The 19,278-nt window shown below is 54.4% G+C and overlaps 2 protein-coding genes across 2 annotated transcripts in view; both read left to right on the top strand.

The window, feature by feature from the left end:
* LOC125357775 (adhesion G protein-coupled receptor B3-like) overlaps positions 1–10,056 on the top strand; it is a 76,508-nt gene extending 66,452 nt beyond the window's left edge. The window contains exon 12 of the mRNA XM_048354694.1: positions 9,668–10,056. Within this exon, the coding sequence (XP_048210651.1) occupies positions 9,668–9,846 (179 nt within the window). The 3' untranslated portion in view covers positions 9,847–10,056. The remainder of the gene's footprint in view (positions 1–9,667) is intronic.
* An 878-nt stretch (positions 10,057–10,934) lies between these two features.
* Positions 10,935–19,278, top strand: part of LOC125357774 (adhesion G protein-coupled receptor B3-like) — a 135,648-nt gene continuing 127,304 nt past the window's right edge. The window contains exons 1-2 of the mRNA XM_048354693.1: positions 10,935–10,989; positions 11,522–11,579. Of these exons, the coding sequence (XP_048210650.1) occupies positions 10,935–10,989; positions 11,522–11,579 (113 nt within the window). The remainder of the gene's footprint in view (positions 10,990–11,521; positions 11,580–19,278) is intronic.

Raw genomic sequence — 19,278 nt, 5'->3', positions numbered from 1 at the left:
CGGTTCATGCCACTTCCCAGCCTGTCTAGGAAAGGGGACTGGCCGTGCTTGGTGTAGCGCGTGCGGTGGGCTCTGAGACGTGGTGTCTCTTCCCTTTCTGTAAAGACCCCTCGCTTAGGAGACCCACATGCCCGGCCTCAGGTCTCCCCGGTGTGAAAAAGGGAGAGGCTTCGTGGTTTCTTTTCAGTCCATAAAGTGGCCACAGTAGACAGAAGACAAGATCTGGCAGGGAGTAAGAACGTCCAGGCGAGGAATGGGAAAGGTGTGTGAGACTGGAGTGAAGTCGTTAGTGGAGACGGCCGGGCCCTCGGCGAGGAGACCGGAGCACATTCCGCATCTTATACCACAATTGTAAGACAAAGGCCCGCTGATTACACCTGTGATCCAGGCTTGGACACGTAAAGGGCGCAGTTCAAAGTCAGCCCAGGCAAGCCAGGGAGAGTCGTCTTAACCGGCAAATTAACCAGCAAAAAGTCGGAAGTGGAGCTGTGGTTAAGGGTTCGAGTGCTAGCTTCGAGCACACAAGCCAGGGGACAGTGCACAGGCGCTGACTTCCAACCCCAGAACCGGCACGCACGCACGCACACACACACACGCACAGTCTGTATAAGAGGGTGTCAAAGACAGAGATGGCAGCTTGCTTTTCTTTATCTGGGGTCTTTATCAGGAGAGACGTCGATAAGGAGAAATTATTTTAGCAAGAGTAAGCAGTGGGAAGTGTCTTCTAGCCAGGTGGCCGGCACACCTGTCGGCTCCGTGCCAGCAGCCAGCCAGGTGCAGGGAAGCTGAGCCCGAACAAGCCAGGCTGCCACCAAGAGCTTGACAGGACTGAGCGTGAGACTGAGATGGGATTCCCACAGCACTGGCCAGCACTACATTATTCCAGAGAAGGTAGAAACATGACTTGCTTTCTGTTTTCTAGAGACAGCTCTGGTTTCTGGAGGAAGAGACAAGTGTAGAATTCGAAACTTCAGTCAAGTGTCCCCTTTTGTGTGTGTGCCAGTGCCCAGGCTTGAACTCAGGGCTTTGTGCCCTTGCTGATCTCCTCCTCTGGCCCTCGACCACTTGAGCAGTGCCTCCAGTCCGTTGTTTGGCTGGTGAATGGAAGTACTGCAGAATATCCTACCCAGGCTGGCTTTTTGAACTGCGATTGTCCAGATCTCAGCCTCGTGAGTAGCTAGGATTACAGGCGTGAGCTGTTGGTACCTGGCTTCAAACAGCTCTTAAACTAGTTCAGGTGAGAGAACCTGGTGTCTTCTAGAAAGTTCTGAAATGAAGATAGGGGGAAGTGCATGGAATGTAGCCATGTCCAGAAATAAGAGTAGCAAGCTCTGTGGATAGCCAGCTTGTAGGAGGGGCTGGGAAATCAGAAGTTGAGAATAATCCTGAACTTTTGGTTTTCATGTCTGAATAGACGGGTAAGGGACGGAAGAAAACCTTCAGTGATAGAAATCAAGGATTCTGTTCAAGAAACATTTGTTGAATAAGATATTCACAGCAGTGATCACATAAGATTTTATGATTTAAAAACACTTTTTCCTGCATGACCATTTGCTTATGAATGTGAATGGCTGCTTTTAAATTACAAATGCAGAATTACATGGCTGCAAAGGAAGGAAGACTGAACTGTTTGCTTTTTAACCTTTTAGAGAAATAATTTCCCAGTCCTTGGTATCCTTCCTGCCTTAAATCTAATTTTAAAGTATGATTTTCACTTTTAATACAATGGCTGCCTTCCATCCCCCGTAATCTGTGGAAAACCTTTGACCTCTCCTCCAGCGCTTCCTCTGCTCCTTATGTCACTGTGCTCCCGAGTGTCACCCCCACGCACTTACCCCGGGATCGTTATGCATTTGCTTCCCTTCGCACGGGAAGCAGCTGCTCCCCGGTGGCCTCTGCAGTGTGGCTTCCCGAGCCCTCTGGTGCCCAGCGCTCAGACGGCCGCCCGGAGCCTCCCGGGTCGGTGTGACTTGCTAACCCCTGCGCCTGTGACCACTGCGGGCGTCCTGTCCAGCTGTGTTACTGTCCAGCTGTGCTAGCGTGTTCTCGTCTGCCTCTCTCAGCCCCAGGCCCCGGAGTCCCCCACGGCCCCCCACGGCCCCCCACGGCACTCCAGAGCAGAACCCCTGCGCACTGGGCCATGCCGGGTGAACCCATCTGCACACTGCAGTCGCTCTCAGGGAAAACGTAACCCTGCCCAGATTGTCAGCCATTGTTGGTTTTACTCATTTCATTTCACTTTATGTTTTAGTGTTTGGCTGATGCCCAGGTTTGAACTCTGGGAGCCCTCCTTTCTTGGCTTGCTTGCTGACTCAACTCTACCACTTGAACCACACCTCTAGCCCCGTTCTGATAGCTAATTGGAGATGGAGTCTCAAGGGCTTTCTTCCCAGGCTGACTTGGCACCACGGTCCTCTGGGGGTCTCAGCCCCCCCCCCCCCCACCTCCAGGAGAGGGGCAGGCCTGAGGCCCTGGTGCTCTGCCGTCAACTATTTCTAAGAAACACCATCGGGTTTCTGCATCCATACTCTGAGTTTGGGCATTCTCGGGGTCCATCTCTTCCCTGGCAATATCAGCTTTGGCCCTGCGTGGTGCGTGTGCTCCGTGCCCGCTCCAGACCCGCTGCGATGGGAGGGCGCCCTGCGCAGGGCAGGGCAGGGAGAGGACTCCGAGGCCGGCCCTGCCCGGCCCTCCGCCTCCCAGCCCTTGCTCTCCTCTCCCGCGCACCGCCGCTTCCTCCTCCGGGACACCTCGGGACTTACCTGGCCCCGAGTTCACAAGGCCCCCTTGGCCAGAGCTCAGACCCACCCGTGAGACTGCAGCTCAGACAGGGCGCACAGGCGCAGACAGGGCGCAGACCGCTCCACACGGCGCGGAGGGGCGGGGCGCGGGCGGGGCGCAGACAGGGCGCAGACAGGGCGCACAGGTGCAGACAGGGCGCAGACCGCTCCACGCGGGGCGGGGCGCGGAGGGCGGGGGGGGGGGCGCAGACAGGGCGCAGAGGGCGGGGCGCAGACAGGGCGCAGACCGCTCCACAAGGGCGCAGAGGGCGGGGCGCAGACCGCTCCACAGGGGCACAGAGGGCGGGGGGGGGGGGGGCGCAGACAGGGCGCAGACCGCTCCACGCGGGCGCAGAGGGCGGGGGGGGGGCGCAGACAGGGCGCAGACCGCTCCACACAGGCGCAGACCGCTCCACGCGGGCGCAGAGGGCGGGGTGCAGGCAGGGCGCAGACCGGGCGCAGACCGCTCCACAGGGGCGCAGAGGGCGGGGGGGCGCAGACAGGGCGCAGACCGCTCCACACGGGCGCAGAGGGCAGACAGGGCGCAGACCGCTCCACAGGGCCACCGGCCTCGGCCCGCCCCACCCATCCCTCCTCCTGGCCGCTGGGCAGGCTGTACCTCCCCACACTCTTGGCCCCACTGACCAGAGCTTCCCCCCCCCACCCCCGCCCCAGCGGGTTCGCGGATAGCACTCCGTGGATTCGTAGCCGGTGAGGGTGCGCAGGTGAACTCTGCCCTTGGGGAGTGAGCGGCCCTGGCAGGCTCGGGGCCTGTGTTCCCCCCGTCCCGCGGGTTTGGAGGTTGTGCCAGGGACTGGATTTTGGGGTGGGCTTACATAGGGCTTAGGAAGCAGAAAGCAGACAATGGGTCTGGTCTCTTAGGGGCCCCGGGCGAGGTCCTTGGCCAGGCCCCCAGTGGGATGCTCCACCTGGGGTGAAGGGCCACTGTCCCCTGGGGACCAAGGGTGGTGACCTTGGCCAGACCCAGATCGGAATAACCTGCCGGTGGCAGGCATGAAATCAAGCCTGTTCCCCTGCACCCCATACTTGCTTGACCTGGGGGGAAAAGGCTGGAATCAACCCTTCCGGTATGTTCTAGAACACAGGGCAGCACTGGGTGGGAGATGGCAGTGAGGGCGTGGATATTAACGGTGCCTCGTAGGGCGATTAGAATATTAAGTTAGATTTCACAGGCAGGACTGTTATATATACCGGACACCCAGGTGGGCCTCGAACCCACGACCAAGTCAGCAGCACTGGGTCAGTCGGGCTCGGAGTCTTTTATTTGGCTGTGCACAGTGTCTGTTCACCACCACCAGGAGGGTGAAGACCGGCACCGGGCCTCCGTAGGGCTGGGGTTTTAAAGGCAACGTGCGGCATGCGGGGCATCAGGCAGGGTGGGCCAATCACGTGAGCAGACGTGCGGAACTGGCGGTCAGTGTCCCCAGACAGCCGTGACAATTCCTTAAAACTTGTGTAAACAAAACAATAGGTCCTTCCCCAGGCCCACCACCTGGTCGAAGCCTGCTGTTTCTAGGGACTCAATGAAGGTGGGTCCCCTACATCTTTCACTTGGTTTCCACAGTTTTCTAATATTGATGCACCAGCACCCATTTGTCAGCTCTCGCCTCTGAACCATGATGGCAGATGAGGCAAACTCCGAATGCATCAGAAGCATAGATACCCGGAGCCACCGGAAGGAGGGTGTTCAAGGCAGCTTCAGTCAGCGGCCGTCCTCACGTCCACCTTTGTTCCTGGCTGCGGGCTCCTGAGCCTGGTGCTGTGCTTCCACGCGGTGCCTAGCACAGAATGGAGTTCCACATTCTCAGTCTCTTTGAGGCCTGGGGTCTCCACGACAATGGGAAATGCCAAATCTGTCTCTCACAATGCAAGTTGGGTTTACAGAAGAGGTTTTTATTAACCTGACTGCCCTTGGGCAAGCAAATCAGCAGAGAAGGGCGCTCCTTCCCCCTGGCAGAAACTGTCTGGGGCAGAGAGGTTGGGTGCATAAAGAAAAGAGAAGAAAGAAAAGATAAAGGAAAAAAAGAACAAGATAAAGAAGAATGGAACCCTTATTCAAACTCTCTAGGTGGCCCATTTAAGTGCAAAGGATGAGCTCCATTTATTTCAAGTGCAGTTCATGAATATATTCAGAATCAAGCTTTGAATATGTACTACTATAGTTCAGGTCACTGAAGGACAACTAGAAAATGCTGTTTGCTGCCCGAGTCAAATACTTTATCATAAAATGCAATATACAATGTACAGGCAGCCCTGCGCGGGGACTTCATTATAGAAAATTGCTCCACTCGGAAGAGCCGCTAGATCTGCAGGCTGAGCTGGGCTCTGCCCTCCGCGGGGCGGTCGACCCCGGCGAGGCTGCGCCATTAGCTGTCATTTCCACATTCCCGCAGAGGACGCAGGCTCAGAGTGGTGCCTGTACTCAGGATCACGTGACTTGGGACAGCACCGGGGATGTTATCTTCCCAGCTGAGACGGGAGTCTGACCGGGGAGCCTGTGTATAAACACGGGGCCTGGCCTGTGAGTTAGGAAAAAACCGAGGATCCTGGAGGTGGGCCCAGGAGACGGGGGCCCAGGAGACAGCCCCCACAGAAACCCCTCGGGCAGTTTCCTTCTCCGGGAGGTGGTTGGGCCTCATTTCTGCAGCCTTCCTGTCTGCATTTCCCTTTTCTTGCTATCTGTCTAGTGTTTTTCCTTTCCTGCCTATACTGTAGCTCATGTGTGATATTAACCAACTCCAGTTTGTACACTGAATACTTGAGAAGTGAATAAGACAGATGGGCACAGGAGGCTCAGGCCAGTAGTCCTCGCTACTCTAGGGGCTGAGATCTGAGGACAGCAGTTTGAAGCCAGCCCAGGCAAACAAGTGTGAGAGACCCCAGTTAACCAGAGAATCGCTGGAAATGGGTGGTAGAGTGCTAGACTTAAATGGAAAAGGCAAAGGGATAGTGCCCAGGCCTTGAGTTCAAGCCCCTGTATTGGCACAACAAAGGGTTGACTGAGAGATAGCCCTCCGACGTTAGGACTCAGTACGGTTCCTTATGACTTCCATAGGGATGAATTGCAAATGCAATCTTACTTTGCCGAATCGAAGACAAGATGGGTGGTTAGGAGGAGAATCGCTCCTTGTCCTTAACACCCAACTGCAAACGCTCTGCTGTGCTCTGGTGGACAGAAATCTGTACTGAACTTGGATCCTTTAAACACTTGCTCGATAAAAGATGTGACTCTCCTAGTGTAAGGAGCACACGCCTGTAATCCCAGAGCCGTGGGGGAGGAGCCCAGAGAAGTGAGCTTGAGGCCCGCCTAATGTTTGATATTTGTTTAGTACTTACTTAATACTAAACATTTACCTCGTATTTAAATATTTATTTATAATAAATAGACAATAGATGATTTGTTATTTGTCTTAAGAAAGTGAATAGTAATTACGTAAAATTAAGTTAGAAAGACAAGGTGACCTCAAAGGAATTGTGTGCCACTATAAGGCTTACTAAAGTAGGTAGCCAGTAAAGGAGAGCACCACTGCGTATTCAGGCCGGAGAGAAACGTTTATTCCCCAACTGCTGGCCTGTGGCCCAGAGGATGCAAGGCCAGAGAGGAGGGGCGACCCCTGCCCGGCCCCGCCTTATCCAGGGCAGGGGCAGAGGTGTGGCCAGGTGAGGGGAGGTGGCTGCCTCCAGGTGTGCCGGTTACCTAGGAAACGCAGGTACTGAGTGGAGACTTCAGAGGGCGGGGGCATCTGTGTGGAGCCCTCCCCCCCCCCCCCCCCCCCCCCCCCCCCCCCCCCCGCGGACCTGACAGCCACCTCCTCAAATACGGAAGTTGTGGAGTGAGCACTCCCGACGGATGGAGAAGCTCTCAATCACGCACCACCTGCTTGTATCGCATCCCAAATCAAACCCAGTGTTTCAAGGAAAACATGACACAGCAAAGTAGGATAAGCCTTGGAGCATCCCAGATCGCCTATTGGTTTAACAAGCTATAGCCTTGATGTGTCTTCTGAGCAATCCACTAGTCTGTGAAGAAAGGTTTTTATTCAAGTTTCATGTAAACACCCGCCATGCCTAGGTTTAATCCAGCAATTGCTGAAGAAGCTACAAAAATAGAGTTTGTAACTGTGAACCTATGCTTTGTACCCCTGGCTCGCTATCAGACCAGACACATCTTCATTTGTAGCTTTATGTTTCCATTTAGCCACTTCAGTACCCATCACATCTACATTTGTCTGAGGCTTTGCTCCTTTGGCATGTGTTAACTGTACCCCGTAAAAGGTGTCACTGTGACCCTTCTCTCTCTGCAGAGAATGAGCTGTAAGAACTGCTGTCGCTCTGCGACTCTTGGTCTCCTCCTCCTCCTCCTTTGCCCTTTTCCTCCCACCCACCTTCCTTGTACTTTCACAACTGTACTTGTTTTGCGTCCTGTCTTTGTAGCTTCTACAAATGAGTACTTGGTTGTGAGACTTCCTTTATTCACATAGCATTGTGATCTCTTGTTCCCCCATTTGTCATCAAATGGCGTGATTTCATTCTTTTTTTACCCTTTTATTTAGTTTTATTAGCTCTGAGTGCTTGTGAAGAGGGGTTGCAATTGAGGGAGTCACTTCTTGAGCATAACCTATCATGGTCAGTTTCTCCCTTGTTTGGAGAGATGGGGGAGAATCTCATTCTTCTTAATGCTGGCTAAAGTTCAGTTGTGCAAATAAACCTTATTTTCTGTGCTCATTCTCCCGTTGATGGACACTTCAGCTAATCCCATGATCTGATTGTTGCGGATCTGAAGATGCTCCAGGGTGATTGCCACAGTAGCCCCATTCCTTTACACTGCCCACACCCTGGCCAGGGTTTGTGGTTAAACTCGGCGAGGAAGGAAGGGACAGGAGACTGGGTACTCCAAGTGTTGGGCACAGGAACTAGAAAGGAGAGAGGAAATAAATGTTGTCAGAGTAAGGTACCCCTTGCTAATTATTGCTATTCACAATGTATACATGCCTCAAAAGGTATGTATGACAAACATATGCAGTTGTAACTCTCCAATTGAAAATAAAACAAAGACAAAAAAACCCAAGAGACACATTCCAGTCTCTTCATTGTCCTATAGACAAAATTCTCAATTGATGACATTAGCAGATTTCAGTGCCCAATCATTGGTTTCTTGTGCATTTTCTCTTATTCTTGAGCCTTTCCATTCTTTGGTCAAGTTTTGGGGAAGGGCAAAGAAGTAAATATTTCCTAAACCCCAAGAGACCTAGAATTAGATGAAACAATTGAAAGCAGAGGCCATTCGTGTTACAAGATGCAGGAAGGCGACTGAGGAAGGGGCAGAGGCCAGAGAGCTGCGTGCTCAGCCACCACCCCCCCCCCCAGGAGGGGCTCTGGAGACTCCCCCCCCCCGCCATTCCTGGGTGAGAATCATACCTGTTTTAAAAATTAAAGCAACCAGAGTAACCACAGCTGCTATCTAAAAACAGCACCTAACCTTCTGAATGATGCTCGCGTTGCTCCGCACTTCTTTCCCTCCAGCATTTCATTAGCAAAACCTTTTTTTGAATTTTAAGATGAGAACGTTGAATCACAGGCCAAATGAAATCCCATTCTGTGCTGATACAGGATGTGGTGATAGCCCGGAAGACCTTTAATGAGAGTGTAATTTCACCAGTGTGATGCAATAATGCATAACCAATTTAATGTGAAACTAATCCAATGGCCCAGTAGTGTATTCATACAACTAACACTGTTAAATTCTTAATTTTCATCCTCTCTTTATTTTACTCACAAGCTTCTCTGAAAGGAAATCCATTTAAGAGGAGCTTACAGTGTTGTTTTTTTTCACTTCGGCTCCCCCTCTCCCAATGCCTTCCACTCCCCCCTCCCTCCCCCAACCCCCCAAGCTTCCCCCGGCCCTCTGGCCCCCCAACACTGGCATGCCAACATCAACATCAACAAGCACGGATCTGTGTGAAATTTAAGGCATTACACTGCCTCATTCACAATGTAGGTCAGCCAAAAGCTGTCTAATATACTTAGAAACAACTGTTGCATGTAACGGGAATCTATTCTAATCTCACTAAACATGACATCCATGCATTTTACAATATGTGTTGAAATATGTATTCCCAACAAGGAAATAGTTTTCATCTAATATGTACATACACTCTTTTGCTTTCAATTTCATAAAACAGTCATAAGGAAAGTTGTTATTTTCCTAGGCGGTGAACGTTTCTGCGGGCGGGACTGGCTTTGTGGCAGCAACGTGATTGTTGTTGGTGCTTTGCTGGGTCCTGACGTTTCCGTTTCTCCCTCTCCGTATCTGTTTATTGATATTCCCCTTGATCAGCTGAGCCGAGGGCTTGCACGTCAGCGTGTGTGTTTACGAGTGCAGTGCGTCTTGGCCAGGGTCACGGCTGACAGCTCTGTGGCTGAGAGGAGCAGCAAAGGCGCCCGCGGCCAGCGTGCAGTGTGTAACAGACCGGTCCCCGTGCCAGGCGCTCTGCAGGCAGAATACAGACTTACCTGTGAATCCCGGTTGGCCGGGCAGGTGTGTTAAACGAACAGAAGCTGCAGTGTGCCCTTCTCACCCCTGCGAGGGGGGCTGGCGTGAGCCTCCACGGGGCCGGCCAGCGTGGTACCCCGCCTGCCTCCTCCAGGGCAACCCCAGGGTCGGCTAGCTGCGGAAAACCACCGAAACCTGAGTGGGCAAGTGTTTGAACCTCCCTCTTTAGTGAAAATTACCAAGGTCTATCAGCTCTGTGTCTCTGGACATTACAACTCGGACATCAGATTCCAGCGGGTAGTGGACTCAGGCCTTAATTTGCTCCCAGGGAAGAATGGCGTGAGCTCGGCTGACGGCTCTTCCTCTCTCCCAGTGGCCAGCATCCAGAAGCTCCCGGCAGCCTCTGTGCTGACAGACATCAACTTCCCCATGAAGGGACGGAAGGGAATGGTGGACTGGGCCCGGAACTCCGAAGACAGGGTCGTGATTCCCAAAAGTATTTTCAGCCCCGTGTCATCAAAAGGTGAGCCGGTTATTATTACCTTTATGTGAGACCGTCGGAGCTTTGAATGGGGTGTTTCTAACAGTAACGTGAGGAGGCATAAATCTCTGTACAGTGAACGTTACGTTTACAATCATGATTCCAGCCTACTTTTGTAAATAGAGACAGCTCATACTGGGTTCATAAACATCCAGCTTCACTGAGGGGAGGAAAGTGGCCGTTAGGGTGAGAAAACCATGACAAAATGCAAACATATTTACTGGAGCTTCGCTCGGTCAATTTCAAAACCGACATTTGTATCCCAGGAAAAACCATGGACTTAATCCATTGTCAGTGGCTCACGCCTACAATCCTAATCAGAGGCTGAGATCTGAGCAGTGTGGTTGGAAGCCACCCTGGGCAGATAAGTATAATAAGACTCTTATCTCCAGTTAACCAGCCAAGAGTCAGAAGTGGAGGTATGGCTCAAGTGGTAGAGCACCAGCCGTGAGAAAAAATGGAAGGGACAGTGCCCAGGCCTTGAGTTCAAGCACAACACCAGTAATCACACACACACATACACACACACGTATACATACACATGCATACCCAAATATACACACACGAGTATACATACATACCTATACAGGCACATATGCCTACATATACACACATGCACACCCATACACACACTATATAAGTATATATGGATATATGTGTGTACGTATAAATATATACACATACACACACACATATATACATCACATACATATTTGTGTATAAACTTCACATACTGAAGCATGTTGTGCTTTCCACACACAGGTCATTTTTCTTTCTGTCTCACACTAGAATTTTCTTTGGTTTTTAAGACACTATTTTATTGCATTAAAATTCCTTTAGCAGAAATCAATTTTATTAACCTCTTAAGTAGACTCTAATATTAGTGGCTTTTTCCAGAAGCCAAACGATGGTCTTAATATTCTTGCTTTGGAGATTTCTGACCTTAGAATTTAGTACTACAGAAAACACTTGGCTCTTTGCCCTGATATCATAGGGAAATTAAATCCCCTAAATGCAAGTAAAGAAAATTCGTGTCCAGTCTGGTCAGGGCCAGGTTGGATTCCAGTGGAAAATCACCAGCTTCCTCCCAACAGCTACCATGAGCGTGCTGGGGTCCTGGCCACCCTGTCCCCCGGGGCGGGGCCCTGTCCCAGGTCTGCTTCCCTGTCCCCTGGGGCGGGGCCCTGTCCCAGGTCTGCTCTCCTGTCCACCCCCACCCCGGGGCCCTATCTCAGGTCTGCTCCCCTGTCCCCCCCATACCCCCAGAGCCCTGTCTCAGGTCTGCTCTCCTGTCCCCCCGGGGCGGGGCCCTGTCCCAGGTCTGCTCCCCTGTCCCCTCCCCCCGGGGCCCTGTCCCAGGTCTGCTCTCCTGTCCCCCCCCACCCCAGGGCCCTATCTCAGGTCTGCTCCCCTGTCCCCCCGGGGCCCTGTCCCAGGTCTGCTCCCCTGTCCCCCCAGGGCCCTGTCTCAGGTCTGCTCCCCTGTCCCCCCGGGGCCCTGTCCCAGGTCTGCTCTCCTGTCCCCCCCCCCCAGGGCCCTAGCTCAGGTCTGCTCCCCTGTCCCCCCGGGGCCCTGTCCCAGGTCTGCTCCCCTGTCCCCCCGGGGCCCTGTCTGCTGCCCCGCCTTCATCTTGGCATGTCAAGTGAAGTTTCTCAGACAATGTTTTTCTGTCCCCCCGGGGCCCAGTGTTTGTTCTCGGAGCTGTCCTATACAAAAACTTAGATCTCATTTTACCTACTTTGAGGTAAGCTACAAAGGAATGAGCTGGGGTAATCTTGGTCATTATTTGAGATATTTATTGTAGTTCATTCGGCGAAAATACTCGAACAAGCTGGGGCTTATTCTGCAGTGAAAGAGAAAATCACAATTTAATGCACAATTTATTAGTGTATTATGCATTTCAAAACAATTAGAAAAGACCATTTTGTCGTCTGATGATAGCCTGCAGTTCTTTTGTAACTAATCAGGGCGTGCCTCAGGAGCAGAGGAAGAGAAAGGCGACACTCGGGCCCCCCGCCCAGGACAGGTCGTTGTAACACTAACCCTTTCATGACCCAGCATCAGAAGAAAGTCAAGGACTTTGCCGTGGTGGCTGGAAAATGCAGCTTGGGCCTTATTTGCCAGGACTTCCATTTGCTTCCAAACAAAATTTAGTTACTACTACATTAAAAAAAATGTGGCTTGTTCTAAAGATCACGGTTCAAAGCCAGGTCAAGCAGAAGAGCTGCTGAAAGCCTTATCTCCGGTGAGCCACCCATGGCCAGGAGAAGAGGGGTGGCTCAGCAAGTGGGGGAGCGCGGCCCGGAGTGGACATGCCACGCGGGAGCGCGAGGCCGGGGGTGGACACGCCACGCGGGAGCGCGAGGCCGGGAGTGGACACGCCACGCTGGAGCGCGAGGCCGGGAGTGGACATGCCACGCGGGAGCACCAGGCCGGGAGTGGACATGCCACGCGGGAGCGCGCGGCCCGGAGTGGACACGCCACGCGGGAGCGCGAGGCCGGGAGTGGACATGCCACGCGGGAGCGCGAGGCCGGGAGTGGACATGCCACGCGGGAGCGCGAGGCCGGGAGTGGACACGCCACGCGGGAGCGCGAGGCCGGGGGTGGACATGCCACGCGGGAGCGCGCGGCCCGGAGTGGACATGCCACGCGGGAGCGCGAGGCCGGGAGGTGGACACGCCACGCGGGAGCGCGAGGCCGGGAGTGGACACGCCACGCGGGAGCGCGAGGCCGGGAGTGGACATGCCACGCGGGAGCACCAGGCCGGGAGTGGACATGCCACGCGGGAGCGCGCGGCCCGGAGTGACATGCCACGCGGGAGCGCGAGGCCGGGAGGGGACATGCCACGCGGGAGCACCAGGCCGGGAGTGGACATGCCACGCGGGAGCGCGAGGCCGGGAGTGGACATGCCACGCGGGAGCACCAGGCGGAGTGGACATGCCACGCGGGAGCGCGAGGCCGGGGGTGGACATGCCACGCGGGGAGCGCGAGGCCGGGGGTGGACATGCCACGCGGGAGCGCGAGGCCGGGGGTGGACATGCCACGCGGGAGCGCGAGGCCGGGGTGGTGGACATGCCACGCGGGAGCGCGAGGCCGGGGGTGGACATGCCACGCGGGAGCGCGAGGCCGGGAGTGGACATGCCACGCGGGAGCGCAAGGCTGGGATCCACCCCTGCACCAGCGACAAGAACAAAAACAAACAGCAGCCACAAAGAAACCCTCCTACCCGCGTGCATCATCGCTCATGGAACTTCTTCATGACGGGTGCTGGCGGCTCCACCGTAATCTTAGCTATCAAGACTCTGAGATTGGGAGGACAGTGGCTCCAAGCCAACCCCAGGCAGCAAAGTCCGAGGAGATGCTTACTATCTCCTGCTAATCATCAAAAGTCTGGAAGCAGAGGTGACTCCAGTCGTAGAGCACCAGCCTAGAGCAGAGACAGTGCCCAAGCCTTGAGTTTCAAGCCCCAGTACCAGCACAACTAAACAAACAAATGAAACCCCAAACCCCAAATGTGCTCATAGGGACCCTGCCATTCTGCTTCCGGCTGAGGAGCAGAGCTGGGGGGGGGGGGTGCAGATGGAGTGAGAGACACGGGTGGGGGTGTTCATGTACATCTCTTAGTTAAAGCTTATATAATTATATAAAGATGGCATAAAACCAGGTAGCTTGTGTCTCAATTTCAATTTAACGAGACTAAAATTTCATAATATCTTGTCACTTGCAATTTAGTTGAACTCTCTTCAATTCAATTTTAAGGTAGAAGCAACTTTATCAGCTACATTGCATATTTGCTCATGAGAATTTTTGTACATGTAAACAAAATATTCAATGTATAATATTTCAGGTGATTGGTTTACCTCCTAGATATCTAATTGAGTTGTATGTTTCATCTTGTTCTGTAAAATAGGCCAGAACAAGCTCATCTATCCAGTTAGGTATTTCAAGATTCATAAATCCATGTAGTCAAGGAAATGGAAATTTATCTAGGGATACCAGCCTATTAAAAAAGAAAAAAGAAAAGACATCTAATTAGTGGTTCAGCTTTTAATCATCGAAGAGATGCTTATCATTACAGTGCACTAATAGATTAATGGGCCCCTCGTGGGCTACTTAATGAGCTCAAGGAGGAATAGCCTGGTGCACAAGTCCCCTCCCCCACCCGAGCGCACACCGGTTCAGACGTGCCCCCAGACAAATCACCAAGTTTGTCTACACGAAAGTGGGGGGATTTGACTGACACATTTACTTCCACTTCAGAAATCTAACCGTACTACAGAGAGTTTCTACGCACTCTAGACTCAACCCTCGTAACGTTGGCTCTAGAATTAGCAAGCTAGCCCTGACACCCTGGTATGCTCATCATCCGAGCCACTGGGGACGCTGAGGTCTGAGGACCCCAGCCAGCCTGGGCCGACACTCCAGAGCGACTCCCAGCTCTGATGAGACAGAAGAACCTCACGCCGGTAGAGCACCAGCCCAGAGCCAAACAGCTCAAGGACAGCGCTCAAACCCTGACTTCAAAACCAGAGATGAATTTTTAAGATCAGCGTTAATATCATAAAAATATCTAGGACTAAAATTAAGAATAAGTTGAGTTTTCTCCACCCTTTGAATAGTGCTACTTAGTTTTCAGTGTTTCCAGATAGCAGCCGTCGCCAGTGTCAAGGACGGGCGAGAACCTTAATCACGTCAGTCATGAAATCCATTTGGCTGTAGGATCTGCTGGCCTCGCAGGAAATCCCAGGGCACAGCCAGAGCCAGAATGACAACTCGGGAGCCAACTGTTCACTTAGGGGATTATAATAAATGGACGGCGTAAAGTGAAGGGACTTTTGCATAGCACACACTTTTTTTTTTAAAGTGTCATTGCGCAGTAAGTTTGCTTATTTTTCCTTATTAAGCGTTTAATACTCGATACACTTCTAAAGGAACTGGGTGGAAGTGGATGTTCAGGGTGTGTTTGCTCAACACACATGTCTTGCGCACTAAAATATGCCAAGTACGATGGAGACGAGCCTACAGGAATGAGCACACCGTTCTGGCCTTCGCTGGTCTTAGAACCTTCTAGAAAGAGGCGTGTGCGGACATGACGGATGCCGTGATGAAATGGTGCTCGCCGCTCCGGTGTGGCTCAAGACCAGGGCTGGCGCGCGGGCGAGGCGAGCCCACGGCTAGCGATGGTGAACGGACGGCGCGGCGCGTTCTCCTGGCGACATTCGGCAGCGCGCTGCACTGTGGACGCGGCGGTCCCGGGCCTGTCCCCGGGCCCCAGCCGTGGCTCCCCCAGCCGTGGCTCCCCCGCCGTGGCTCCCCCCGCCGTGGCTCCCCCCGCCGCCCTGTGGTGGGCAGCCGTGCCCCCGGCGCACTTGCTCAGACCGCGCAGCTCACCCACCTCCACGCTTAGGGGATTAGAACAAACGGACAGAAACGCCTGTCTACACGCTCCCCGCGGTGGCGGCCCTGCTGGCTTCATTTCTCGCAGGGACGAGGGTGTGGCAGACCTGGAGTGGAGGAGAGAGGGAATAACACGCAGCACACCTGACTTCACCTGCACAGCCTCACGGGGAACCGCCCCTGCCCGCCGCGGCCAGCGCCCCCTTGCCCCCTTGCCCCGGCTGCGTGTTTCTGGTGGTGCCAGACCTCCGTCTGCAAGTCCCCGGCGGGCAGATGCCTTTCCACGCACAGGGAGGCCCGCGGACGGCCGCGGTGACGGCGGCCCCGCGTGGCCCAACAGCCTTCCCGTTTCCTAGACGCCCTCTGATCCCTGACCCCTCTCACGCGGAGAGGGGCGCACGGGCAAGGCGCCCGAGCTCAGATCCCGGCCGAGTCCTGCGGGACCCAGCACCCACCGGGTCGGCCGGGCGGGCGGCCCGCTCACGCTTCCTGCAGCCGCGTCCCCAAGGACACACGAGCGCCGTGTCCTCCTGCCGGCCGCCTCCTGTGGTGAAGTGTGCCTCCTGGCACCACCAAGTACTTGAGGCATGGGTTTACAGTGAGTCCTGGAACGTGCAATTCCAACGCCATCGCTGCTCGGTGCTCTAGAACCCCAGGACAGCGTGATTCAGCACCATCGCTGCTCGGTGCTCTAGAACCCCAGGAAAGTGTGATTCCAGCGCCATCGCTGCTCGGTGCTCTAGAACCCAGGACAGCGTGATTCCAGCGCCATCGCTGCTCGGTGCTCTAGAACCCCAGGAAAAGTGTGATTCCAGCGCCATCGCTGCTCGGTGCTCTAGAACCCCAGGAAAGTGTGATTCCAGCGCCATCGCTGCTCGGTGCTCTAGAACCCCAGGAAAGTGTGATTCCAGCGCCATCGTCACTGGGTGGTCTAGACCCCAGGACAGTGTGATTCAGCACCATCGTCACTGGGTGGTCTAGACCCAGGACAGTGTGATTCCAGCACCATCCAGTGCTCAGTACTCTAGAACCCTAGGAAAGTGTGATTCCAGCGCCAACAGTGCTCGGTGCTCTAGAACCCTAGGAAAGTGTGATTCCAGCGCCAACAGTGCTGGGTGCTCTAGAACCCCAGGACAATGTGATTCCAGCACCATCAGTGCTCGGTGCTCTAGAACCCCAGGACAGCGTGATTCCAGCGCCATCAGTGCTCGGTGCTCTAGAACCCCAGGACAGCGTGATTCCAGTGCCACCATCACTTGGTGATCTAGACCCCAGGACAGTGTGATTCCAGCGCCATCGCTGCTCGGTGCTCTAGAACCCCAGGAAAGTGTGATCCCAGTGCCATCAGTGCTCGGTGCTCTAGAACCCCAGGACAGCGTGATTCCAGCGCCATCGCTGCTCGGTGCTCTAGAACCCCAGGACAGTGTGATTCCAGCACCATCGCTGCTCGGTGCTCTAGAACCCCAGGACAGTGTGATTCCAGCACCATCGTCACTGGGTGGTCTAGACCCCAGGAAAGTGTGATTCCAGCACCATCAGTGCTCAGTGCTCTAGAACCCTAGGAAAGTGTGATTCCAGCGCCAACAGTGCTCGGTGCTCTAGAACCCTAGGAACGTGTGATCCAGCGCCAACAGTGCTCGGTGCTCTAGAACCCCAGGACAGCATGATTCCAGCGCCATCGCTGCTCGGTGCTCTAGAACCCCAGGAAAGTGTGATTCCAGTGCCATCAGTGCTCGGTGCTCTAGAACCCCAGGACAGCGTGATTCCAGCGCCATCGCTGCTCGGTGCTCTAGAACCCCAGGACAGTGTGATTCCAGCACCATCGCTGCTCGGTGCTCTAGAACCCCAGGAAAGTGTGATTCCAGCGCCATCGTCACTGGGTGGTCTAGACCCCAGGACAGTGTGATTCCAGCACCATCGTCACTGGGTGGTCTAGACCCCAGGACAGTGTGATTCCAGCACCATCAGTGCTCAGTACTCTAGAACCCTAGGAAAGTGTGATTCCAGCGCCAACAGTGCTCGGTGCTCTAGAACCCTAGGAAAGTGTGATTCCAGCGCCAACAGTGCTGGGTGCTCTAGAACCCCAGGACAATGTGATTCCAGCACCATCAGTGCTCGGTGCTCTAGAACCCCAGGACAGCGTGATTCCAGCGCCATCAGTGCTCGGTGCTCTAGAACCCCAGGACAGCGTGATTCCAGTGCCACCATCACTTGGTGATCTAGACCCCAGGACAGTGTGATTCCAGCGCCATCGCTGCTCGGTGCTCTAGAACCCTAGGAAAGTGTGATCCAGCGCCAACAGTGCTCGGTGCTCTAGAACCCCAGGACAGTGTGATTCCAGCACCATCGCTGCTTGGTAATCTAGACCCCAGGAAAGTGCAAGTCCAGTGCCATCGTCACGTGGTGCTCTAGAGCCCCCCAATTGAAGAACAGCTCAGCATTCTCTTCTCTGTGCCAAATACTATCCAAACTGCAAGAAACGTTATCATAGCATACGGGGATGCAGCCGGTGGCTCGCTGCTCTGAGAACTGAGGTTTGAAGTCAGCAGGGCAGGAAATTCATGAGATTCTTATCTCCAGCTAACCAGCAAAAAGCTAGACGTAGACCAAGGAATAAAGAACCACCTTTGAGAGAAAAACACTAAGGGACGGTGCCAATGCCCTGAGAGATGTACCATGAACCTACCACATCAGACGTGTCAGACGTGCAGTCGACAGCGTGGCGGGCACGCACGTGTGAGCGTGCCCTTCCCACACGCAGTTCCAGGCACGCGCCTGAGACCCGGAGCTCCAGTCCACACGGGAGCTGCGAGCGGCAGTTACCCCACTGTCCACGAACGCTGATCTCAGGGTCAGCCCACGCCTGCTGAACTGGAGCATAGTAAATAACTCTCTGGTGTTCCTATCATGCAGGCGTGCCTGGTTTAAAATGAAACAAAACGTATGATTCAAAACCATATCCCGAGGGAAGCCAGACGCGGGTGTCATTGCAAACAGAGTTGAGGGGTTCAGCAGGTTCCTGGAGGGGGACAGGCCGGCCCACAGCCCCAGACGGGGAGCAGTAAACTGCTTCTCATTGCGGCAGCAGCCACTGACCAGAGCAGGAAGCTATAATCGTTCACTATTTGTAAATGATGCCTTGCCAAAAAAACCAGAGTCCGAATCGTAACTGACTCTGCCTTTGGGGTCGGATCCGAATCCCCCGCACTAGCAAAGAAGGAAGAGCACACTTATCTCCTCAAGAGTGTAGGACTCTGGCCAAACCTCCTCCTTGCTAATTACTCGCATTTCAGACACGGGGGGCGGAAATCTGCCCGTGCTGGAGAAGCGGGCGTGCACGCACAGGTGTGCGTCTGCAGGTGGTCGGCCAGCATGCGGTGTGCTCGCCTTGCGGCAGGCGGCCCCGCGGTCACTGCCGCACACAGAGAGCGCGCCGCGAGGCGGCAGGGGCCGGGCCGTCTCCGCCGTGGGCAGAACCACGGCCGTCGTCCCAACTCGGCTCAGTGCCGAGTTACCTCACGTGGCTCTTTTCCCTGCCTGCGTTGCGGGATGGTAGGAGCAACTGTGTGCTCTCCGTGAGGTCCTCCTGGGCCAGATGGGCTCTGTTCACTCCACGGCTGCCTACAGGTTCAAGCGCACCATGCAGCACGCGCTTTCTGTGTATGTGCCGGTGCTGAGGCTTGAACTCAGAGCCTTGCACTCTTGCTTGGACTTTTCTGCTCAAGACCAGTGTGCTCCGTGTGAGCGACAGCTCCACGTCTGGCTTTGGGCCGGTGAAGTGGAAATAAGAGTCTCTCGGATTTCTCTGCCCTGGGGTGGCAGGCGTGAGCCACACTGCCTGGCTAGAACCCAATTACTCTTGTAGCTTCAGTAATCAGAAGCTTGTCAGAGTGCTTGCTTTTAGAAGGTTTTTCTGCACCTAGCATGGCAAAACACATGCCTTTCTTTGTCTCAAACGTTCCCGCTCTGGGTGCTTTGGTGACGGTGGCGAATGAGATGTGCGTCTGAGTGCGAGCGAGCGAGCGAGGCGGCTGCGCTTGGAGGAT

Source organism: Perognathus longimembris, chromosome 9, assembly GCF_023159225.1.
Source record: "Perognathus longimembris pacificus isolate PPM17 chromosome 9, ASM2315922v1, whole genome shotgun sequence".
NCBI lineage: Eukaryota > Metazoa > Chordata > Mammalia > Rodentia > Heteromyidae > Perognathus > Perognathus longimembris.
Note: the sequence above shows the minus strand (reverse complement) of the source record. Positions and strands in the feature narration are given on the sequence as shown.